Source organism: Lepisosteus platostomus, chromosome 5 (assembly GCF_059453375.1).
Source record: "Lepisosteus platostomus isolate fLepPlt1 chromosome 5, fLepPlt1.hap1, whole genome shotgun sequence".
Taxonomy (NCBI): Eukaryota; Metazoa; Chordata; class Actinopteri; order Semionotiformes; family Lepisosteidae; genus Lepisosteus; species Lepisosteus platostomus.
Window position 1 is genome coordinate 3,843,936 of NC_142615.1, and position 24,956 is coordinate 3,868,891.

At 56.9% G+C, this 24,956-nt stretch overlaps 1 protein-coding gene and 2 long non-coding RNA genes across 4 annotated transcripts in view; 2 read left to right on the forward strand and 1 right to left on the reverse strand.

Moving 5' to 3' along the window:
* Positions 1–8,705: 8,705 nt before the first annotated feature.
* Positions 8,706–24,956, reverse strand: part of bag6l (BCL2 associated athanogene 6, like) — a 32,802-nt gene continuing 16,551 nt past the window's right edge. For both annotated transcript variants that reach the window (XM_088631249.1, XM_088631250.1), the window contains exons 12-26: positions 24,469–24,531; positions 23,195–23,520; positions 21,647–21,725; positions 19,681–20,063; positions 19,239–19,521; positions 18,639–18,808; positions 17,452–17,505; positions 16,854–16,956; positions 16,192–16,316; positions 15,334–15,468; positions 15,168–15,251; positions 12,332–12,469; positions 12,043–12,150; positions 11,278–11,424; positions 8,706–9,257 (exon numbers count right to left, since the gene is read on the reverse strand). In XM_088631249.1, the coding sequence (XP_088487375.1) occupies positions 9,159–9,257; positions 11,278–11,424; positions 12,043–12,150; positions 12,332–12,469; positions 15,168–15,251; positions 15,334–15,468; positions 16,192–16,316; positions 16,854–16,956; positions 17,452–17,505; positions 18,639–18,808; positions 19,239–19,521; positions 19,681–20,063; positions 21,647–21,725; positions 23,195–23,520; positions 24,469–24,531 (2,297 nt within the window). In that variant the 3' untranslated portion in view covers positions 8,706–9,158. The remainder of the gene's footprint in view (positions 9,258–11,277; positions 11,425–12,042; positions 12,151–12,331; positions 12,470–15,167; positions 15,252–15,333; positions 15,469–16,191; positions 16,317–16,853; positions 16,957–17,451; positions 17,506–18,638; positions 18,809–19,238; positions 19,522–19,680; positions 20,064–21,646; positions 21,726–23,194; positions 23,521–24,468; positions 24,532–24,956) is intronic.
* Positions 15,462–18,560, forward strand: LOC148662542 (uncharacterized). Its single transcript, XR_015936386.1, has 2 exons — positions 15,462–15,961; positions 18,227–18,560. It is a non-coding gene; the product is annotated as an uncharacterized LOC148662542 (long non-coding RNA).
* Positions 21,721–22,782, forward strand: LOC148662543 (uncharacterized). The gene is made up of 2 exons (XR_015936385.1): positions 21,721–22,127; positions 22,502–22,782. It is a non-coding gene; the product is annotated as an uncharacterized LOC148662543 (long non-coding RNA).

The window sequence follows — 24,956 nt, forward strand, 5'->3', positions numbered from 1 at the left end:
CTGGGCCCTCGTGTCGAGGGACCACAGCAACAGGCTCCAGACGCACGCGCCCCACCCAGAATCGAAAAGGGTAAAAAAATCTACGGGATGAATCGTTTCCCCATTTTAGACGTATAATTAATTTAGCAGGACCTGCGGGATGTTGTTTTCATTTTGACATGAGTGAGTTTTCTGTTGATCAATCACAGAAATCCCAAACGGTTTGATTCTCTATTCTAACACAGTAAAATGTAAATAATCCCAAGGGGGGTGAATACTTTTTGATAACCACAGGACATGAACACTGCACTGAGAGAGAGGAGACCAGACTCACTGGACAGCCAGCAGACACTGACACAGGTCTCACGGGTACCTCTGTCCATTCTGCCTGGACACTGGCGGGGGTCCTCTCCGGTGTCCCTCGGCACACTGGACATCAGAGACCGGTCAAGCTCAGACTCCTGGCTGTGTGTTTGTCTCCCATGTCCTCTTCTCGTCTCGGTCTGGCAGCTCTCCTGCTGCCGTATGAAAGCCAGCAGACTGGGGGGCAGCAGCCATCACCACCCAGGGGTGAACACAGCGCTGTGCCTGCAGGGAAAGACCAGGAGAACTTTACCTGGAGTCCAGTCCCTCCCCTGTGTCTCCCGTCGAGAGTCTCTCTCAGTCTAGCTCCTCACCCGTGTCTCCTGTCAGGAGTCTCTCTCAGTGGGGAGGAGAGCAGAGGGATGGAGCCAGTTCAGAGAGGGGGGTGATTAGGAGGCCATGATGGGTCAAGACCAGGGGGGGAATCAGGCCAGGACACTGGGGTAACACCCCTACTCTTCTCCAGAGACACCCCGGGATTGTTAATGAGCACAGAGAGTCAGGACCTCGGTTTGACGTCTCATCCGAAGGACGGCGCCTGTTTACAGTCCAGTGTCCCCCGTCACTATACTGGGGCATCAGGACCCACACAGACCGCAGGGTGAGAGCGCCCCCTGCTGGCCCCACTCACACCTCTCCCAGCAGCAACCTCAGTTTTTCCCAGGAGTCTCCCCTCCAGGTACTGGCCAGGCTCACACCTGCTGGGCTCCAGTGGGGAGGAGGCTGCCAGCTGGGAGCTGCAGGGTGAGATGGCTGCTGGCAATGACCATCCTTCACGGTGAATATCCAACTCGGTAATTATTCAGGAAAGACGGAGTGGTTTAGTGCCTAAACATTACAGTAAATACCCAATAATACTACTAACAGAACTGCTTAGAAAAGAACCGTTTGCTTTAGTGACTAAACATTACAGTAAATACCCAATAACAGAACTCTATAGAAAAGAACCGTCTGCTTTAGTGACTAAACACTACAGCAAATACCCAATAACAGAACTATTTAGGAGAAGTACAGTCTGCTTTAGTGACTAAACATTACAGCAAATACCCAATAACAGAACTATTTAGGAGAAGTAGTCTGCTTTAGTGACTAACCAGTTCGGTGAACAAACACAACACGTATCGAGGGAAAGACAACCGTCGGGTTAAGCGACGAACAATTTCGCCGAATAAACACATTTCCCCGGATATCCAGTACAGTAAATATGTAATAAAATAATTACTGAGGAAAACCACAGTCCAGGTAATGATATTATCTAACAAAAGCAGTACCCGTTCTCTCGTCGTGTGGTTTGTTCGCCAGGTCGCGCTCGGCGTCCGACCGGCCGTTAATTCCACGAGACTTTCCGACTTCCGCTGCTCGGTGACGCACTTCCGCTTTCTCTTCCTCCCCCTCCCGAGACTCGCGGGTGGATGAAAATGGCCGCTCGGGGAGGTTTAAAAAGCACAACAACAACAACACTGAAGTCTCATTCCCGCTTTCTAACGGCACCACACACCCTGACCGTCCCTCCCCACCACCCCTCACCTTGACACGGCCCGTGTCCCTCCTCCCTGCATCACAGTCCTGTAAAAGGGAGATGATTCAAGAGTTAAACGTATTGTCGATATTCGGCGCTCTTTTCGGGAACGAACCTACGACGGAAAAAAAACAAACAAAACAAAAAACCCGGGGCTCGTCCGTCCCTGTGAATTATTCTGGAGAAAGGCAGTCACCGGATTTTCAAAACAGCGGCCGTTGGTTAACCATCTCAGTGTTGTGTCAGGTCACACACGCTGAGACTCGGCTGGAGTCAGATGAGCTGTTAATAACCTTGCTTTCATTTAAAAACACCTTCTTATGGACCAGCACGTAGAGTAAAGTCTCAGTTTACACACACACACACACACACACACACACACACACACACACACACACACACACACACACACACACACACACACACACACACACACACACACACACACACACACACACACACACACACACGACGAACTGGAGTTCGACCCGTGCTAAACCACAGAAAGACCACCGTGTCTGGAGGTGTTCACCCCCCAGTCAGCTCTCACCGAGCTCGGTCAACCCGGTTTGTGGTGTGTGGAGAGACCCAGGTAGGGGGTAACTGTAACTGTGTTCCTCCAAACTTATTTTGCACGTCTAGGACTCTGTGTCTGTCTGTGTGTGTGTGTGCGTATGTAGGGGGTAACTGTCTGTGTTTCTCAGTGTACATCTCTTACCCCTCCTGCATGACCCTCAGGTATCTCACACAGCGCCCCCCGGTGGTGACTGGATGTAACCTCCACTCGCCTACAGCACCGCCGCCACCTCCTCCGATTGCCCTGCTCAGGCGTCAGAGTGAAGGGTGGTCTCGCCCTCCCTGGGGGGGGGGGGGGGGGGGTGACCTGCCCTCTCCGAGGTCCTGCGGCCGCCTCCTAGAGACTCACACTGGGGGAGCTGAGCTCATCGCCGCCCGGGCCTCTGGGGGCAGCTCTGGACCTGCTGAGAGAGGGGGAGAGAAACACCAGGACGGGCCGCACACAGACTCAGCTCTTCCAATGGTCTCGGAGCAAAGATCATCTAAACCTGCTGTTAAGTTACATCGCCAGCCTCGGGGGGGGGGGGGGTCTGAAGAAGTCGGGCCGTGCGAGCAGAGGGGGGGTCAGAGAGGCCCTGTGACCAATGAGGACAGGAGGCTCTACTGTACACAGAGGGTGGTGGGGGTGGGGAACAAGCTGCCCAGTCCGTGTGGTTGAAGCCGATACCCTGGCTTCTCTCCAGACACAGCTGGGTGAGCTCCTCCAGTCAGGACAGGAGGCTCTACTGTACACAGAGGGGGGTGGGGGTGGGGAACAGGCCGCCCAGTCCGTGTGGTTGAAGCCGATACCCTGGCTTCTCTCCAGACACAGCTGGGTGAGCTCCTCCAGTCAGGACAGGAGGCTCTTCTGTACACAGAGGGTGGCGGGGGTGGGGAACAAGCTGCCCAGCCCTGTGGTTGAAGCCGATACCCTGGCTTCTCTCCAGACACAGCTGGGTGAGCTCCTCCAGTCAGGACAGGAGGCTCTTCTGTACACAGAGGGGGGTGGGGGTGGGGAACAAGCTGCCCAGGCCCTGTGGTTGAAGCTGATCCAGCTGTTTCATGAAAATAACCAGGCTACGAGATTCTCGGATCAATCAACTGGAGTCATTTCTGCCATAATACAATATTTTAGCTCCTGTGATATCACGCTTAAGAAAACCAAGTTATACAAATGCTTGTTTTAATAGGAAAAATAGGTCTAGGGGCATTTATTATACCCTCTAGAACAAAATATACAATTTTTTCCCATACAAATATAACATTTATAATTTATCTACTGAATGTATTTTCACTTAAAACCTGCTGGATGAACAGAGGTCCTGTGAAGGAGACCAGTCAGGACAGGAGGCCCTTCTGTACACAGAGAGGGGTGGGGGTGGGGAACAAGCTGCTGGATGAACAATAGCACATGAGCCTTCAATTCGTTCAAACTGCTTCATTACATCAACATTTACTCGAGAATAACAGCCTTTCTTTTTTTAATCTCCACCTGCAATTTTCCTAACACTGCGCTTTCAGTACAGATCGGTGTCGCCTCGGTCACCCATACTTACAATACAGACGGGAGACGTTACAGAATGAGACTGTGCCATATCCAATAGACATCAGCACAACTTAATTCAAATCTGAGGTTTAGTAGTCAAGGTATAACCAATTGGCACAATGGAAACATGAATTATAGGAGAAATATCTGTGACATCTCTCTGCTCTAAATCAGAGAAACACTTCACCACTGTCACTCAACACAGGTAAGAGGACAGTCCATCACATCAGTGTCTCACTGACGTCTCTCTGCTCTGAATCAGAGACACACTTCACCACTGTCACTGGACACAGGTAAGAGGACAGTCCATCACTCCAGTGTCTCACTGACGTCTCTCTGCTCTGAATCAGAGACACACCTCACCACTGTCACTGGACACAGGTAAGAGGACAGTCCATCACTCCAGTGTCTCACTGACGTCTCTCTGCTCTGAATCAGAGACACACTTCACCACTGTCACTCAACACAGGTAAGAGGACAGTCCATCACACCAGTGTCTCACTGACGTCTCTCTGCTCTGAATCAGAGACACACTTCACCACTGTCACTGGACACAGGTAAGAGGACAGTCCATCACTCCAGTGTCTCACTGACGTCTCTCTGCTCTGAATCAGAGACACACCTCACCACTGTCACTGGACACAGGTAAGAGGACAGTCCATCACTCCAGTGTCTCACTGACGTCTCTCTGCTCTGAATCAGAGACACACTTCACCACTGTCACTCGACACAGGTAAGAGGACAGTCCATCACTCCAGTGTCTCACTGACGTCTCTCTGCTCTGAATCAGAGACACACCTCACCACTGTGTGTCCATATAGGAGACACATTATAGAGAAACGACCGTAGTAGCTATCAAGCAGGCCATAAGGGCGAATGCCCTCTTGTTTTTAACCGTTCCGATACCCAGAGGGGTCAAAGTGAATAAAAACGTGAGACACTTACTTCAGAGACCCCCGTGTGCCAGCGGGGGCAGAAACATCCTCTCTGCTCCTCCAGCCCTCCGGTCTCTTTAAACAGCCCCAGAGCAGAGAGCACCCACAAGGGCTTCAAGCTAATAATACTTACCGACATCACGAACATCACTTTTGGGGTCTTAGAAGTTTACACGCAAAAAATTTGTGTGTAAACTCATTTTACACGGTCATTTTTACATCATGTCTAAATATCTGTTATGTAAAGAACCCGAGTACAAACCTTAAAAGCATGCAGGTGTTTTAAGCACTCTGCATTTTCTGCTACCAATATTGATATCCTCACTCTTCTATAGCTCTTCCCAGGTCAGGGGGATCCCCTCCAGCCCCCCCCCAGTGTGCAGCCCCCACCTGGATGATGCTCCAGTCCGCTCAGCACACAGCAGCTCTCAGTGGGGAGGAGAGCAGAGGGATGGAGCCAGTTCAGAGAGGGGGGGTGATGAGGAGGCCATGATGGGTCAAGACCAGGGGGCAGAAGCCGGCCAGAGCAAAGAGCACCCCCAGAACTACAAGGTTACTCAAACAGTTCACCCTACTCTGTAACTCTACCCCCCCACCTCCTCCATCATTTCAAACAGCTCTTCTCCTGATGTCAAAACCAGACCGCTTCTCGCCTTCTCCCCTAAAACGTTTGTGGGGGGGAGAAGCAACACCTGCGAGCCGGCGTGACAATTCCACGTGAGGTATTCCAAATTCGCACGTGGAAATACCTGCGTCGCCCTGGGAATCTCGGGCACGTTGTCTGGTGGCCGCAGGCGGTACTGCTGGCGCTGTGGAGTCTGTGAGCAGTGTGACAGCTGATCCGCTGTGAGAGAAGACAGGAGTGTCTCCCTCTGGTGGCCGCAGGCGGTACTGCTGGCGCTGTGGAGTCTGTGAGCAGTGTGACAGCTGATCCGCTGTGAGAGAAGACAGGAGTGTCTCCCTCTGGTGGCCGCAGGCGGTACTGCTGGCGCTGTGGAGTCTGTGAGCAGTGTGACAGCTGATCCGCTGTGAGAGAAGACAGGAGTGTCTCCCTCTGGTGGCCGCAGGCGGTACTGCTGGCGCTGTGGAGTCTGTGAGCAGTGTGACAGCTGATCCGCTGTGAGAGAAGACAGGAGTGTCTCCCTCTGGTGGCCGCAGGCGGTACTGCTGGCGCTGTGGAGTCTGTGAGCAGTGTGACAGCTGATCCGCTGTGAGAGAAGACAGGAGTGTCTCCCTCCTGTGGCCGCAGGCGGTACTGCCGGCGCTGTGGAGTCTGTGAGCAGTGTGACAGCTGATCCGCTGTGAGAGAAGAGAGGAGTGTCTCCCTCTGGTGGCCGCAGGCGGTACTGCCGGCGCTGTGGAGTCTGTGAGCAGTGTGACAGCTGATCCGCTGTGAGAGAAGACAGGAGTGTCTCCCTCTGGTGGCCGCAGGCGGTACTGCTGGCGCTGTGGAGTCCGTGTACTTCCCTTCTGAAACCTCAGGCACTATCCGAGTGTTATTGCGCCTGACAGATCCTTCTCTCAAGCTTAATCTATTTACACTTTCCTATTGAAATTTCTCTTGCAATGTGTAATTTCCCATTCAAATCCCTTTTCTTTGCCAAGCCTGGCTGAAATGTGAGCATTTCAGCTCGTACAGGCAGTACGACACCATCTGTTTCAGAAGTCACACTGGATAAAACCACCAAGACAATATAGGTCAGGTCTCAGGAGTTTAGTCCTGTTAATCTATCTTCAGAATGTATATTTTAGCTGAAACTATAGCAACAATGCTTTGCAATTATATAGTACTTCACTCTCAAACACTTCGTATGCAATAGAGACACTTTGTCAGCCCAGAGTCGAAGAGGCTCAACATTAAGAGATATACAGCAGCGATTCTCGTGCCTGTCCACAGCCCCAACACACAGCAGATCAGGGGCAGGAGAGAGAGAGACTGTAGATCAGACTGTACAGCCCAGAGTGTCTCCTCCTACAGCCCCAACACACAGCAGATCAGGGGCAGGAGAGAGAGAGAGAGAGAGACTGTAGATCAGACTGTACAGCCCAGAGTGTCTCCTCCTACAGCCCCAACACACAGCAGATCAGGGGCAGGAGAGAGAGAGAGAGACTGTAGATCAGACTGTACAGCCCAGAGTGTCTCCTCCTACAGCCCCAACACACAGCAGATCAGGGACAGGAGAGAGAGAGACTGTAGATCAGACTGTACAGCCCAGAGTGTCTCCTCCTACAGCCCCAACACACAGCAGATCAGGGGCAGGAGAGAGAGAGAGACTGTAGATCAGACTGTACAGCCCAGAGTGTCTCCTCCTACAGCCCCAACACACAGCAGATCAGGGGCAGGAGAGAGAGAGAGAGGCTGTAGATCAGACTGTACAGCCCAGAGTGTCTCCTCCTACAGCTCCAACACACAGCAGATCAGGGGCAGGAGAGAGAGAGAGAGAGACTGTAGATCAGACTGTACAGCCCAGAGTGTCTCCTCCTACAGCCCCAACACACAGCAGATCAGGGGCAGGAGAGAGAGAGAGAGGCTGTAGATCAGACTGTACAGCCCAGAGTGTCTCCTCCTACAGCCCCAACACACAGCAGATCAGGGGCAGGAGAGAGAGAGAGAGACTGTAGATCAGACTGTACAGCCCAGAGTGTCTCCTCCTACAGCCCCAACACACAGCAGATCAGGGGCAAGAGAGAGAGAGAGAGACTGTAGATCAGACTGTACAGCCCAGAGTGTCTCCTCCTACAGCCCCAACACACAGCAGATCAGGGGCAGGAGAGAGAGAGAGACTGTAGATCAGACTGTACAGCCCAGAGTGTCTCCTCCTACAGCCCCAACACACAGCAGATCAGGGGCAGGAGAGAGAGGCTGTAGATCAGACTGTACAGCCCAGAGTGTCTCCTCCTACAGCCCCAACACACAGCAGATCAGGGGCGGGAGAGAGAGAGAGACTGTAGATCAGACTGTACAGCCCAGAGTGTCTCCTCCTACAGCCCCAACACACAGCAGATCAGGGGCAGGAGAGAGAGAGAGAGACTAGATCAGACTGTACAGCCCAGAGTGTCTCCTCCTACAGCCCCAACACACAGCAGATCAGGGGCAGGAGAGAGAGAGAGAGAGACTGTAGATCAGACTGTACAGCCCAGAGTGTCTCCTCCTACAGCCCCAACACACAGCAGATCAGGGGCAGGAGAGAGAGAGAGAGACTGTAGATCAGACTCTACAGCCCAGAGTGTCTCCTCCTACAGCCCCAACACACAGCAGATCAGGGGCAGGAGAGAGAGAGAGACTGTAGATCAGACTGTACAGCCCAGAGTGTCTCCTCCTACAGCCCCAACACACAGCAGATCAGGAGCAGGAGAGAGAGAGAGAGACTGTAGATCAGACTGTACAGCCCAGAGTGTCTCCTCCTACAGCTCCAACACACAGCAGATCAGGGGCAGGAGAGAGAGAGAGAGAGACTGTAGATCAGACTGTACAGCCCAGAGTGTCTCCTCCTACAGCCCCAACACACAGCAGATCAGGGGCAGGAGAGAGAGAGAGAGAGACTGTAGATCAGACTGTACAGCCCAGAGTGTCTCCTCCTACAGCCCCAACACACAGCAGATCAGGGGCAGGAGAGAGAGAGACTGTAGATCAGACTGTACAACCCAGAGTGTCTCCTCCTACAGCCCCAACACACAGCAGATCAGGGGCAGGAGAGAGAGAGAGAGACTGTAGATCACACTGTACAGCCCTGAGTGTCTCCTCCTACCCCCACCCCAGTACTGACCCGGCTCCGCCCACCCCAGAGAGGCACAGCACAAAATCAAACAACGGCAACAAAAGAACGTTTTATTACGATCGGGAGGAGAGCTACCAGGCCAGAGAATCAGCGGGGCGCTTGTTTGTTTGTTTTTGTTTGTTTACATTCTCCGTCCGAGAGAGGATCGCCGCCAGGAAGAGGAGACGGACGCTCACACCGTGGCCAATCAGGGCGGGAGGGGAGCGCGATTGGCGGGGCGGTCGTCCAACGGCGAGCCAGGGTGAACGGGAGAGGGGGGCGGGACAAGGAGCACACACACACCGCTATGACCCAATGGGAGGAGAAGAGAGGTGGGCGGGGGAAAAAATGACGGACAGATATTCCGGCCAATGGCAGGGGGGGGGTGTCTCGGATCAGCAGGCTGTATTCGGGAGTCCCCCCAAAAAAAAACCAACAGCAGCAGAAGCTCGGATCTCAAGTGCATGCGACTGAGTCGGGGCGGGGGGGGCGGCGGGGGGGCGTCAGGAGTCCGGGGAGAAGGCCCGCTGGGCGCTGGGGTAGCGCGCCGGCGTGCTGTAGTCGGGGTCCTCTCGCAGGCGCTTCTGGATGTTGGACTTGACCTGCGGAGGCAGAGAGAGGGGCGGCCGGTCAGGGTCGGGGGGGGTTGGGGGCGGATTGGACCGCGCGCCGGGCTGGACTGGACTCTGGACTGGACTGGACTGGGAAAGAGACTGGATTCTGAACCGGACTGGACTGGACTGCACCGGACTGTGGACTGCACTGGACTGTGAACTGGACTGCACTGCACCGGACTGAACTGGACTGGATTCTGAACCAGACTCTGAACTGGACTGGATTCTGAACCGGACTCTGAACCGGACTTGACTGGACTGCGAAACAGACTGGATTCTGAACCGGACTTGACTGGACTGCACTGGACTGGACTGGACTGCACCGAACTCTGAGAACTGAACTGGACTGCACCAGACTGCACTGGACTGTGAACTGGACTGGACTGCACCAGACTGCACTGGACCGGACTCTGAGAACTGGACTGCACTGCACTGGACTGGACCGGACTCTGAGAACTGGACTGCACTGCACCGGACTGTGAACTGGACTGGGAACTGGACTGGATTCTGAACTGGACTGGACTGCACCGGACCGGACTCTGAGAACTGAACTGGACTGCACTGGACTGGACCGGACTCTGAGAACTGGACTGCACTGCACTGGACTGGACCGGACTCTGAGAACTGGACTGCACTGCACCGGACTGCACTGGACTGTGAACTGGACTGCACTGGACTGTGAACTGGACTGGGAAACAGACTGGATTCTGAACTGGACTGGACTGCACCGGACCGGACTCTGAGAACTGAACTGGACTGCACCAGACTGCACTGGACCGGACTCTGAGAACTGGACTGCACTGCACTGGACTGGACCGGACTCTGAGAACTGGACTGCACTGCACCGGACTGCACTGGACTGTGAACTGGACTGGGAAACAGACTGGATTCTGAACTGGACTGGACTGGACTGCACCGGACCGGACTCTGAGAACTGAACTGGACTGCACCAGACTGCACTGGACCGGACTCTGAGAACTGGACTGCACTCCACTGGACTGGACCAGACTCTGAGAACTGGACTGCACTGCACCGGACTGCACTGGACTGTGAACTGGACTGGGAAACAGACTGGATTCTGAACTGGACTGGACTGGACTGCACTGGACCGGACTCTGAGAACTGGACTGCACTGCACCGGACTCTGAGAACTGGACTGTGAACTGGACTGGGAAACAGACTGGATTCTGAACTGGTCTGGACTGGACTGCACTGGACCGGACTCTGAGAACTGGACTGCACTGCACCGGACTGCACTGGACTGTGAACTGGACTGGGAAACAGACTGGATTCTGAACTGGACTGGACTGGACTGCACCGGACCGGACTCTGAGAACTGAACTGGACTGCACCAGACTGCACTGGACCAGACTCTGAGAACTGGACTGGACTGCACCAGACTGCACTGGACCGGACTCTGAGAACTGGACTGCACTGCACTGGACTGGACCAGACTCTGAGAACTGGACTGCACTGCACCGGACTGCACTGGACTGTGAACTGGACTGGGAAACAGACTGGATTCTGAACTGGACTGGACTGGACTGGACTGCACCGGACCGGACTCTGAGAACTGAACTGGACTGCACCGGACCGGACTCTGAGAACTGGACTGCACTGCACCGGACTGCACTGGACTGTGAACTGGACTGGACTGCACTGGACTGTGAACTGGACTGCACTGCACCAGACTGGACTGGACTGCGAAACAGACTGGATTCTGAACCGGACTGGACTGGACTGCACCGGACTGTGGACTGCACCGGACTGTGAACTGGACTGGACTTTACTGGACCCTGCACCAGACTGCACCAGACTGCACCAGACTGCACCAGACTGCACCAGACTGTGAATTGGACTGGACCAGACTGTGAATTGGACTGGACCAGACTCTGAACTGGACTGGACTGTACTCCACCAGCCCGGACCCTGAACCGGACTGGACTGGACTGGACCCTGAACCAGACTGGACTGGACTCCACCGGACCGGACCGGAGCGGACCCCCACCTGCTCGACGTACGCCTCCTGCAGCTCCGGCCCGTCCAGCTCGGCCTGCAGGCTCTCGGCGCTGGTGACGGGCTTGGCGCCCACGGTCCGGGCAGCCCGCGTCACGGCCTCAGACAGGGACAGGTAGGGGCCCTCGCTCTGCACCGTCTGCGGGATGGGACGGGACGGGACAGGACGGGACAGGGGCTGTGAGCGACCGTGTCTGCCTGAGCAGCACCGCAGCTCACCGGGCTGGCCAACAGGGCTCGCTGAACCCAGAGAGAGACGGGGGACAGGACACACAGGACACACAGAGACAGGGGACACACTGAGGACACACACAGAGACAGGGGACAGGACACAAAGACAGAGACTGGACACAGAGACAGGGGACAGGACACAGAGACAGGGACTGGACACAGAGACACATACAGAGTCAGGGGACACACTGAGGACACACACAGAGTCAGGGGACACACGACACACGACTCACAGAGACAGGGGACGCACTGAGGACACACACAGAGACAGAGACTGGACACAGAGACACATACAGAGTCAGGGGACACAGAGACAGGGGACACACGACTCACAGAGACAGGGGATGCACTGGGGACACACACTGAGACAGGACACACACACACACACACATACATACAGAGTCAAGGGACACACTGGGGACACACACAGAGACAGGGGACACACGGCACACAGAGACAGGGCACACACGACACACAGAGACAGGGGACACAGGGGACGCACACAGCGAGAGAAGGGGGGTCTCACCTTCCTGCGCTTGGCCGGCATGCCGCTGAGGTAGGCGTCGCTGAGGGGCGGCTGGGACTTCATCTTCCTCTGAGTCTGCAGGTCCTGTCTCATGATGGGCACCCACTCCTGAGAGAGAGAGAGAGGGAGAGGGAGGGGGAGAGAGAGGGAGAGAGAGGGAGGGGGAGAGAGAGAGAGAGGGGGGTTAAGGTGAAACACAGGTGCTGCTGGACTATACACGCCACCTGCACAGAGAGACGGCTCCATCCATGCGCGTGTGTGGGGGGGGCTGGGCGGGTTCGAGTCTCACCGGCGGCACAGCCGCGGCCCAGGGCTCTCCCTCCGGCTCCTCCCTCTGCGCCGCCGCGGCGACCGTCTCCCCCGACGACGCCATGGCCTCCTCCGCAGTAGTGGCCGGAGTGGGTGAGGCAGAGGAGGACTCCTCCATCTGGACAGAGGAATAGGAGGGTGGGGGGGGGTGGTCACTCTCGGGGGTCTCAGCCCGTACCTCCTGTGCTTTCACTGACCGGTGCGACTGGCCCCTCTGTCCACACAGCAGTCAGTGCGCCAGCGTGCGTGTGTGTGTGTGTTCACGTGAGCGCCAGTGTGAGTGTGACAGCGTGAGCAGGCAGGAGAGCGCCAGTGTGAGTGTGACAGCGTGAGCAGGCAGGGGAGCGCCAGTGTGAGTGTGACCGCGTGAGCAGGCAGGAGAGCACCAGTGTGAATTTGACAGCGTGAGCAGGCAGGAGAGCACCAGTGTGAGTGTGACAGCGTGAGCAGGCAGGAGAGCACCAGTGTGAGTGTGACCGAGTGAGCAGGCAGGGGAGCACCAGTGTGAGTGTGACCGAGTGAGCAGGCTGGGGAGCACCAGTGTGCACGAGAGAGAGCACCAGTGTGAGTGTGACCGCGAGAGCATGCAGGAGAGCACCAGTGTGCACGAGAGAGAGCACCAGTGTGCGTGTGACAGAGTGAGCAGGCAGGGGAGCGCCAGTGTGAGTGTGACAGCGTGAGCAGGCAGGAGAGCGCCAGTGTGAGTGTGACAGCGTGAGCAGGCAGGGGAGCGCCAGTGTGAGTGTGACAGCGTGAGCAGGCAGGGGAGCGCCAGTGTGAGTGTGACAGCGTGAGCAGGCAGGGGAGCGCCAGTGTGAGTGTGACAGCGTGAGCAGGCAGGGGAGCGCCAGTGTGAGTGTGACAGCGTGAGCAGGCAGGGGAGCGCCAGTGTGAGTGTGACAGCGTGAGCAGGCAGGGGAGCGCCAGTGTGAGTGTGACAGCGTGAGCAGGCAGGGGAGCGCCAGTGTGAGTGTGACAGCGTGAGCAGGCAGGGGAGCGCCAGTGTGAGTGTGACAGAGTGAGCAGGCAGGAGAGCGCCAGTGTGAGTGTGACAGCGTGAGCAGGCAGGGGAGCGCCAGTGTGAGTGTGACAGCGTGAGCAGGCAGGAGAGCGCCAGTGTGAGTGTGACAGCGTGAGCAGGCAGGGGAGCGCCAGTGTGAGTGTGACAGCGTGAGCAGGCAGGGGAGCGCCAGTGTGAGTGTGACAGCGTGAGCAGGCAGGAGAGCGCCAGTGTGAGTGTGACAGCGTGAGCAGGCAGGGGAGCGCCAGTGTGAGTGTGACCGCGTGAGCAGGCAGGAGAGCGCCAGTGTGAGTGTGACAGCGTGAGCAGGCAGGAGAGCGCCAGTGTGAGTGTGACAGCGTGAGCAGGCAGGAGAGCGCCAGTGTGAGTGTGACAGCGTGAGCAGGCAGGAGAGCGCCAGTGTGAGTGTGACAGCGTGAGCAGGCAGGGGAGCGCCAGTGTGAGTGTGACAGAGTGAGCAGGCAGGGGAGCACCAGTGTGAGTGTGACCGCGTGAGCAGGCAGGGGAGCGCCAGTGTGAGTGTGACAGCGTGAGCAGGCAGGGGAGCGCCAGTGTGAGTGTGACAGCGTGAGCAGGCAGGGGAGCGCCAGTGTGAGTGTGACAGCGTGAGCAGGCAGGAGAGCGCCAGTGTGAGTGTGACCGCGTGAGCAGGCAGGAGAGCGCCAGTGTGAGTGTGACCGCGTGAGCAGGCAGGAGAGCGCCAGTGTGAGTGTGACAGCGTGAGCAGGCAGGGGAGCGCCAGTGTGAGTGTGACCGCGTGAGCAGGCAGGAGAGCGCCAGTGTGAGTGTGACCGCGTGAGCAGGCAGGAGAGCGCCAGTGTGAGTGTGACCGCGTGAGCAGGCAGGAGAGCACCAGTGTGCACGAGACACAGCGCCAGTGTGAGTGTGACAGCGTGAGCACGCAGGAGAGCACCAGTGTGCACGAGACACAGCGCCAGTGTGAGTGTGACAGCGTGAGCAGGCAGGAGAGCACCAGTGTGCAGGAGACACCGAGCGCCAGTGTGAGTGTGACAGCGTGAGCAGGCAGGAGATCACCAGTGTGCACGAGACACAGCGCCAGTGTGAGTGTGACAGCGTGAGCACGCAGGAGAGCACCAGTGTGCACGAGACACAGCGCCAGTGTGAGTGTGACAGCGTGAGCATGCAGGAGAGCACCAGTGTGCACGAGACACAGCGCCAGAGTGAGTGTGACCACGTGAGCAGGCAGGAGAGCACCAGTGTGCACGAGACACAGCGCCAGTGTGAGTGTGACAGCGTGAGCATGCAGGAGAGCACCAGTGTGCACGAGACACAGCGCCAGAGTGAGTGTGACCACGTGAGCAGGCAGGAGAGCACCAGTGTGCACGAGAGAGCACCAGTGTGAGTGTGACCACGTGAGCATGCAGGAGAGCACCAGCGTGCACGAGACACAGCGCCAGTGTGAGTGTGACCACGTGAGCAGGCAGGAGAGCACCAGTGTGCACGAGACACAGCGCCAGTGTGAGTGTGACAGCGTGAGCATGCAGGAGAGCACCAGTGTGCACGAGACACAGCGCCAGTGTGTGTGTGACCGCGTGAGCAGGCAGGAGAGCACCAGTGTGAGTGTGACGGAGTGAGAATGCAGGAGAGCACCAGTGTGCACGAGACAGAGTGCCAGTGTGCGTGTGACCGCGTGAGCAGGCAGGAGAGCACCAGTGTGCACGAGACACAGAGCCAGCGTTGTCAGTGTGTGCGCCAACGTAAGTGTGTGTGTGCATGCGCGCGTGCAATCGCACGACGGACCCCACAACGGTGTGGCCAGCGCTTCCCTCCTCACCTCTGCGCTCGGGGGCTCCTCTTCAGCCCGCGGCTCCGACTCTCGCTCCTCCTCCTCCTCCTCCTCCACCGCCGCCAGCTCGCCCTGACAACACAGGAGAGAGAGAGAGACGTCACCGCTGACCGCTGACCCCTCACCCCCGACCCCGGCGCGGCGCGGGACGTACCTGCGTGTGCCGGACGTAGGGCAGGACCTGCTCCTCGGTCACCGGCATGTGCTCCAGAATGACCTGCAGCCGCATGGCCATCATGGTGGTCAGCCAGTTGACCAGGGAGGGGTTGACCTCCGCAGACATCCTCCTCTGAGGGCGACAGAGGGACACCGTGACAAAACAGAAACAACTGACCGACTGACCAGCTACTGCTGGCAGCCCATAGAGAGAGAGGTGGACACACTGACCGGTTAACACTGACAGCCCATAGAGAGAGAGAGGTGGACACACTGACCACTGACTAGAGCCTACAGAGAGAGAGAAGAGGTGGACACACTGACCAGTTACGACTGATAGCCCATAGAGAGAGAAGAGGTGGACACACTGACCAGTTACGACTGATAGCCCATAGAGAGAGAGAGGTGGACACACTGACCACTGACTAGAGCCTACAGAGAGAGAGAAGAGGTGGACACACTGACCAGTTACGACTGATAGCCCATAGAGAGAGAAGAGGTGGACACACTGACCAGTTACGACTGATAGCCCATAGAGAGAGAGAGGTGGACACACTGACCACTGACTAGAGCCTACAGAGAGAGAGAAGATGTGGACACTGACTAGAACCTACAGAGAGAGAGAGGTGGACACACTGACTAGAGCCTACAGAGAGAGAAGAGGTGGACACACTGACCAGAGCCTACAGAGAGAGAGAGAGAGAGAAGGGGTGGACACACTGACCAGAGCCTACAGAGAGAGAGAGAGAGAGAGAAGGGGTGGACACACTGACCAGAGCCTACAGAGAGAGAGAGAGAGAGAAGGGGTGGACACGCCGCCCCCCGCCCGCGGCCCACAGACGCGAGAGAGACTCACGATGCGGTGGTTGATGACGGCCGTCAGCGAGCTCTGCTCCCCCCGCAGGCAGTACAGGTTCAGGGCCAGACACTCGAACAGGCCCTGGTTGCACAGCTCCAGCAGCCGCTGGCCGAACGTCTGGTCTGGGGTGGGCGGAGGGGGGTCAGGGGTCAGGGGTCAGGGGGCGAAAACAACCCTGATGAGCTCCACGGCAGAGAGAACAGCGCAGCTCGCAGGCTCCCGGAAGAAATACCCCCCCACCCACCACCACCTTTCCTTTCGCGGAACAGGAAACCAGACTCTCTTGTGGGATTTGGCAGAAGTGCATGATGGGAAGGCGGGAACCTTCCCATCCGGCCAGAGGGACTGGCCAGTGGGAACAGCGAGCGCTGCGGCACTGGCGTATCCCTACGCCACATGTCTTCAGGGGGAGACGGGAACTATTTTACGCGCCGAACGGGATGCCTTTTGCTGGCGAAAAAATAAATAACAGCGGACATTTTGCCCTTTTACTCCCACTCTCGTCCGTGTGGTAGTTAAACGATAAATGATCTCACCCAGCTGTGTCCTGAGAGAAGCCGGGGTATCGGCTTCAACCACAGGGGCTGGGCAGCTTGTTCCCCACCCCCACCACCCTTTGTGTAAAGAAGAGGGGAGGGGACGGGGGGGAGACTCCTCACCTGTGCTGCGCAGGATGTGAGTGGCGATGCGGATGAACTGCTCCGTCAGGAACTCCACGTTGGTCTGAGTGATGTTCACTCCCTCCCGGACGCTGACTGTGGACTGGAGAGAAACCAGGAGCACACCAGAGGACAGGAGACACAGTGAGAGAGAGGAGATCACAGGGAATCACTCAGTCATAAACACACACAACAGGACAGGAGACACAGTGAGAGAGAGAGATCACAGAGAATTCCTCAGTCATAAACACACACAACAGGACAGGAGACACAGTGAGAGAGAGAGAGGAGAGCACAGAGAATCCCTCAGTAATAAACACACAACAGGACAGGAGACACAGTGAGAGAGAGAGACACACACACACACAACAGGACGGGAGACACAGAGGACCCTTCAGTAACAAACACACAGAACAGGACAGGAGACAAAGTGTGAGAGAGAGAGAGGAGATCACAGAGGACCCCTCAGTAATAAACACACACCACAGAGACAGGAGACACAGCGAGAGGGAGGAGATCACAGAGGACCCCTCAGTCACAAACGCGCACACCACAGAGACAGGAGACACCGTGAGAGAGAGAGGAGAGATGGCCTTACGAAGCTCTCGGTGATGTACTCCTCCAGATTGTGAATGAGGTCCTCAGCAGCAGCCTGCAGGAAATCAACGGAGCTCTTAAAGAGCAGCTCTCCCTCCGCTGGTACGTCCACACCGGGGACAGAGACCCGGGCTCAAGGGGACATGCCAGCAAAGCCTCTGGAACTGAACCGAGAGGCAGAGACAGGCCCGGGCCCAGACAGCGAGACGGATGAACAGAGACAGGCCCAGAGAGAGAGACAGGGGCACAGGAGCAGAGAGAGAGAGAGAGACAGGGGCACAGGAGCAGAGAGAGAGAGAGAGACAGGGGCACAGGAGCAGAGAGAGAGAGAGAGAGAGAGAGAGAGAGAGAGAGAGAGAGAGAGAGAGAGAGAGAGAGAGAGAGAGAGAGAGAGAGAGAGAGAGAGAGAGCAGGGGCACAGGAGCAGAGAGAGACAGAGAGAGAGAGAGACAGGGGCACAGGAGCAGAGAGAGACAGAGAGAGAGAGAGACAGGGGCACAGGAGCAGAGAGAGACAGAGAGAGAGAGAGACAGGGGCACAGGAGCAGAGAGAGAGAGAGAGAGAGAGAGAGACAAACAGAAACAGACCCTGACGAAGTACAGGCTCAGTGACCACAACCTGGCCATAGAAACTGGGCGACACAGGCAGACCTGGCTGCCCAGAGAGGACAGGCTGTGCTCCCACTGCCAGCAGGGAGAAATAGAGACAGAGGTGCACTTCCTACTGCACTGTGACAGATACTCTGGGATTAGAGAAACATTCTTCCCGAAATTCAGAAATCTAATCCCAGAGTTCCCACACCTGCCAAAACCACAACAGGTCCCAATCCTACTGGGAGAGGGAGGAGGGAACTCAGTTGATCTGGCAGCCCAGTATGTGATCTCCTGTCACAGCCTGAGGAACAGTGAGTCCGTCTCCCAATAATGCTCCAGCCGCCAACAGAATATGTCAATATTATATAATATGTCTTTGTTGTAAATGTCTGTAACATGTCTGTAGATTTTATTTTACTTCTATTTTTTGTTTTGTTCTATGTTAATTTTATTATTTTTATTTGCTTTGGCAACACTGATTGTACCCATCGGTCATGCTAATAAAGCACCTTGAATTGAATTGAATTGAATTGAATTGAGAGAGAGAGAGAGAGAGAGAGAGAGAGAGAGGGGGCGCCACGCCCCCCGCGCTCACCCGGATGTTGGCGTCGGTGGGCTCGCGGCCCTGCAGGTACTGCTCGATGAAGAAGGCCCGCAGCTGGGGCTGGATCCGGCCCAGGGGCTGGTGCTGCCCGTGCAGCAGCATCACCATGTCCACCATGGAGAAGCGCTGGCAGATCAGGGACAGCAGGTCGCCGAAGAAGCCTGGGAACGGGGGAGAGGGGGGGGGTGAGCGAGGCTGGGCAGCTTGTTCCACTCCCCCAACACCCTCTGTGTACAGTAGAGCCTCCTGTCCTGACTGGAGGAGCTCACCCAGCTGTGTCTGGAGAGAAGCCAGGGTATCGGCTTCAACCACACGGACTGGGCAGCTTGTTCCCCACCCCCACCCCCCTCTGTGTACAGAAGAGCCTCCTGTCCTGACTGGAGGAGCTCACCCAGCTGTGTCCTGAGAGAAGCCAGGGTATCGGCTTTGTTCCACACCCCTGCCACTCTCTGTGTACAGTAGAGCCTCCTGTCCTGACTGCAGGAGCTCACCCAGCTGTGTCTGGAGAGAAGCCGGGGTATCGGCTTCAACCACAGGGCTGGGCAGCTTGTTCCCCACCCCCGCCCCCCTCGGTGTACCAGCGGTCCGTACCCACGGCGGCCCCGGAGCCCGGCTCGAAGATGTTGCTGGTCTGGGACAGCCGCTGGATGAAGTCGGCGATGCTCTCGCTGCTGCCCTGCGGGGAGCCCAGGGACCCCATCATGGAGGACAGCACCCCCTGCACGATGCCCGTGAAGAACTCCGGGCTCAGGGACTCCCCCCCGGCCTGCGCCTGGGCCTGCGGGGGGCTGCCGGGGGGGGGCGGCTGAGGCTGAGGAGGCTGATGACGAAGATCAGAGGGCTGGGAGGGGGGAGGGAAGACTGGCTGAGCAGCCTGTGGAGAGAGAGAGAGAGAGAGAGAGAGAGAGAGAGAGAGAGAGAGAGAGAGAGAGAGAGAGAGAGAGAGAGAGAGAGAGAGAGAGAGGGGGTCACCCCTGTCCCTCCCTCCTCCGAGGTTCCCCACCTCCCGCCTGTACCCCCCCATCGCACTGACCTGGATGAAGTCCGCCACCCCCTGGATGAAGGCGGGGACCCCCGGCATGGTGATGGTGATGGACGGGGGGCTGGCGCCCCCTACTCCCCCTCCTCCTCCTACGCCCCCCGTGACCCCCCCGGGGGGGGCCCCCCCCGTCGTCGTCGTGGTGGCGGCGGCCGCCCCCCCGAGGAGGGAGCCCAGCAGCTGGGCCAGGTTGGGCTGGGGAGGGGCGGGGCCCGGGCCGGGGGGCGGGGCCGGGGGCGGGGCCTGGCCGGCGGGGGCGGGGCCGGCCGAGGAAGAGGGGGCCGGGGCGGCGGGGGTGGGAGGAGGGGGGGCCTCGGAGAACGCGAAGGAGGAGGAGGAGGAGCTGGAGGAAGAGCTGGTGTGCTCGCCGGACGCAGCTGAGGGGGGAAAACAGAGGACGAGACGTTACAGGAAATGAACTCCCAGTATCTAACCGTTAGACACGCGCGCGTATCTCACAGGTTCTCGGCCGGCACGCACACACCGAGAAACCGAAAGGCCGCACACGACCCCCTCTTCCTGCTCGGAAGCCGTCGTCCCCCCCCCCCCCAGCTCAAATCGGGAAATCGGAAGCGGATCGAAGCGTACTGATCAAACGCACAACAAGGGTGTGCGCTACGTCATGTCCAAGATGTGCAGTGATCGTGAATGCAGTGAAAACTGTGCGTCCCTGTAGTCACTACAGGTGATCTGCTGAAGGAGCCGCAGGTGGGCTGTTCGGCGGTCTGACTGCCTGGAGGAAGGAGCTGGGCCCTGATCCGTTAGACTCTGACCGAATGCTCCTTAACTGGAAACAATAAAATCGATTGCAGTGACCCGCGGTCGAGATGCGGTCCGACCAGGTAATCCGCACCAGGCAATCCTGCAGGCGGTCATGAAGAGAACTGATGCGAGGAGGTTGGAGCGCCCTCTGGCGGAGAGGAGGGGGACCGTGGCCATCAGGGCGCGGTAGGAACGGGATAAAATGAACTCCGCCCGGGCTCAATATCGAGAGAGCTGCGATCTGTCCAGGGTGTGTGCAGTATATACAATTAGTGCAGTGATGCTGAATGCAGTGAAAACTGTGCGTCCCTGTAGTCACTACAGGTGATCTGCTGAAGGAGCTGCAGGGGGGCTGTTTAGCGGTCTTACTGCCCGGAGGTAGGAGCTGTGCCCTGACCTGCTGGACTCCGAGCAAAGGCTTCTTGACTGGAAACAACGGGATCGATGACAGTGACCTGCGGTCGAGACGCGGTCGTTCCCGAATGATCCCAATCAGAATTAACAGCGGGACCTGCAGGCGACGAGCCTCGCAAATTCATCTTGCAGGCGGGGGGGCCTGACCACCGTCCCAGCCTGCTGGCGGAATCTGTGCCCTGTACCCAGAGAGTGGCAGGAGCTGTGAACTCCCGCTGCATCCCCATGCCAAACGCGTGCCGAGCCTCCGCGCTCCTCCCTCCCTGGACTGAACTGCCCTCCTCTGTACCGAACTCCCTGACGGCGAGCGAATGTTTATACCCAACTCCTGATAAGGCAGGAGTGTTTTAAGTGCTTTCCGAGCCCTGGAGTGTCCTGAGAAAGCTACAGGAGGGGGAGGGTGTAGAGAAACGTGTGTATATATCACCTGTGTAGAGCCACGTCCCCCCTGAGCTACTAAACCTACTATAGTCCTTACTGTGGTCCCTTGTCCGCCTACTAAAAAGCTTGGCTGGACGAGCAGACACTTCAGGCTCGAACCTCTTGGTTTCTACGAGTCCTAAAAAATAAACGGAACAACTACACTGTCCACAGCAGGAGGTCCGCAAACAGCTCAGATCTGAAACCGACTGCTGTGAGGCACCAGGAAGCTGAGAACGATCATCCCACGGGACACAAGGAGAAGTTGGCCAACGGGGGTGGGGGGTTTAAACTCAGAAACCGATGACCGATGACCGGTTGGTGGCTGACTGGGGTGGAGGGACGGCCGGAGAGGTGGACTCACTCATGTGAACGGGCATCAGCAGCTGTCCCACCAGCCCATTGATCATCTGGGAGAGAGAGGCGTGAGGGATGGAGCCAGCCTAAAGAAACAGAGAGAGGGGTTCACACAGACACACTGACTGACTGGACACTCCAGGACATGAACACTGCACTGAGAGAGAGAGAGGGGTTCATACAGACACACTGACTGGACACTCCAGTACATGAACACTACACTGAGAGAGAGAGGGGTTCATACAGACACACTGACTGGACACTCCAGTACATGAACACTACACTGAGAGAGAGAGGGGTTCATACAGACACACTGACTGGACACTCCAGCACATTAACACTGCACTGAGAGAGAGAGGGGTTCATACAGACACACTGACTGGACACTCCAGTACATGAACACTGCACTGAGAGAGAGAGGGGTTCATACAGACACACTGACTGACTGGACACTCCAGGACATGAACACTGCACTGAGAGAGAGAGGGGTTCATACAGACACACTGACTGGACACTCCAGTACATGAACACTGCACTGAGAGAGAGAGGGGTTTATACACACACACTGACTGGACACTCCAGTACATGAACACTGCACTGAGAGAGAGAGAGGGGTTCATACAGACACACTGACTGGACACTCCAGTACATGAACACTGCACTGAGAGAGAGAGAGGGGTTCATACACACACACTGACTGGACACTCCAGTACATGAACACTGCACTGAGAGAGAGAGGGGTTCATACAGACACCCTGACTGGACACTCCAGTACATGAACACTGCACTGAGAGAGAGAGGGGTTCATACACACACACTGACTGGACACTCCAGTACATGAACACTGCACTGAGAGAGAGAGGGGTTCATACAGACACACTGACTGGACACTCCAGTACATGAACACTGCACTGAGAGAGAGGGGTTCATACAGACACACTGACTGGACACTCCAGGACATGAACACTGCACTGAGAGAGAGAGGGGTTCACACAGACACACTGACTGGACACTCCAGTACATGAACACTGCACTGAGAGAGAGAGAGGGGTTCATACAGACACACTGACTGGACACTCCAGTACATGAACACTGCACTGAGAGAGAGAGGGGTTCATACACACACCCTGACTGGACACTCCAGTACATGAACACTGCACTGAGAGAGAGAGGGGTTCACACAGACACACTGACTGGACACTCCAGTACATGAACACTGCACTGAGAGAGAGAGGGGTTCATACAGACACACTGACTGGACACTCCAGTACATGAACACTGCACTGAGAGAGAGAGAGGGGTTCATACAGACACACTGACTGGACACTCCAGTACATGAACACTGCACTGAGAGAGAGAGAGGTTCATACAGACACACTGACTGGACACTCCAGGACATGAACACTGCACTGAGAGAGAGAGGGGTTCATACAGACACACTGACTGGACACTCCAGTACATGAACACTGCACTGAGAGAGAGAGGGGTTCATACAGACACACTGACTGGACACTCCAGTACATGAACACTGCACTGAGAGAGAGGGGAGTATTACCTGCATGCCAGCCTGGCCGGGCACCGTTGCTCTCAGGTTGATGGACGGGCCGCGGGGGCCCAGGCTGGGGGGCCGGGGGGTGAAGGAGGGGCGGGTGATGACCACTCTGGCCTGGGCGGGGGGGAAGGGGCCCCCCTGGGGCTGCTGTCCCGGTCCCTGCTGCTGCTGCTGCTGCTGCTGCTGCCCTACCTGGCCAACCCCAGCAGGGACGCCGGCGCCCCCGGCGGCCGCCGTCGCCATGGAGATGGCCTGCTGGGTGATCTGGTGCACGACGGCCTGCATGAACTCCGGGGGCAAGCCGGGGATCTGCATCGAGACGCCGCCACCTACAGGCCACGAGGGATAACTGCACTTAAGGTCAGTCCCACACAGGAGAGGACGTATTTCCTTTACTCCATGATGAACACTTCCTGTTCATCCGTACTCATCTCACTAGGGTAGTTCTGCAGACACACACACACACACTGACCCCTCCAGGACCAGGACTGGACAGCCCTGCTTTAAAGACCCCTGGAGACTCTGCACACACACACACACACACACACACACACACACTGACCCCTCCAGGACCAGGACTGGACAGCCCTGCTTTAAAGACCCCTGGAGACTCTGCAGACAGACACACACACACACACACACACACACTGACCCCTCCAGGACCAGGACTGGACAGCCCTGCTTTAAAGACACCTGGAGACTCTGCAGACACACACACACACACACTGACCCCTCCAGGACTGGGACTGGACAGCCCTGCTTTAAAGACCCCTGGAGACTCTGCAGACACACACACTGACCCCTCCAGGACCACGACTGGACAGCCCTGCTTTAAAGACCCCTGGAGACTCTGCAGACAGACACACACACACACACACTGACCCCTCCAGGACCAGGACTGGACAGCCCTGCTTTAAAGACCCCTGGAGACTCTGCAGACACACACACACACTGACCCCTCCAGGACCAGGACTGGACAGCCCTGCTTTAAAGACCCCTGGAGACTCTGCAGACACACACTGACCCCTCCAGGACCAGGACTGGACAGCCCTGCTTTAAAGACCCCTGGAGACTCTGCAGACACACACACACACTGACCCCTCCAGGACCAGGACTGGACAGCCCTGCTTTAAAGACCCCTGGAGACTCTGCAGACACACACTGACCCCTCCAGGACCAGGACTGGACAGCCCTGCTTTAAAGACCCCTGGAGACTCTGCAGACACACACACTGACCCCTCCAGGACCAGGACTGTGAATACCGGCGGCGTACTGACCAGAACTCTGTCCAGGGGCCGGAGCAGAGCCAGAACCGGGCATTTGGTTTCCTGCGCCTGAATCTGGAGAGTCAGAGAGATGAAGATAACGTGTGTGAGAGAGAGAGAGAGATTCAGAATGAGAGACAGGGAGTGTCACAGGGACAGAGTGAGACAGATTCAGAGTGGGAGACAGGGAGTGTCACAGGGACAGAGTGAGACAGATTCAGAGTGGGAGACAGGGAGTGTCACAGGGACAGAGTGAGACAGGGAGTGTCACAGGGGCAGAGTGAGAGATTCAGAGTGGGAGACAGGGAGTGTCACAGGGACAGAGTGAGAGATTCAGAGTGGGAGACAGGGAGTGTCACAGGGACAGAGTGAGACAGATTCAGAGTGGGAGACAGGGAGTGTCACAGGGACAGAGTGAGACAGATTCAGAGTGGGAGACAGGGAGTGTCACAGGGACAGAGTGAGACAGGGAGTGTCACAGGGGCAGAGTGAGAGATTCA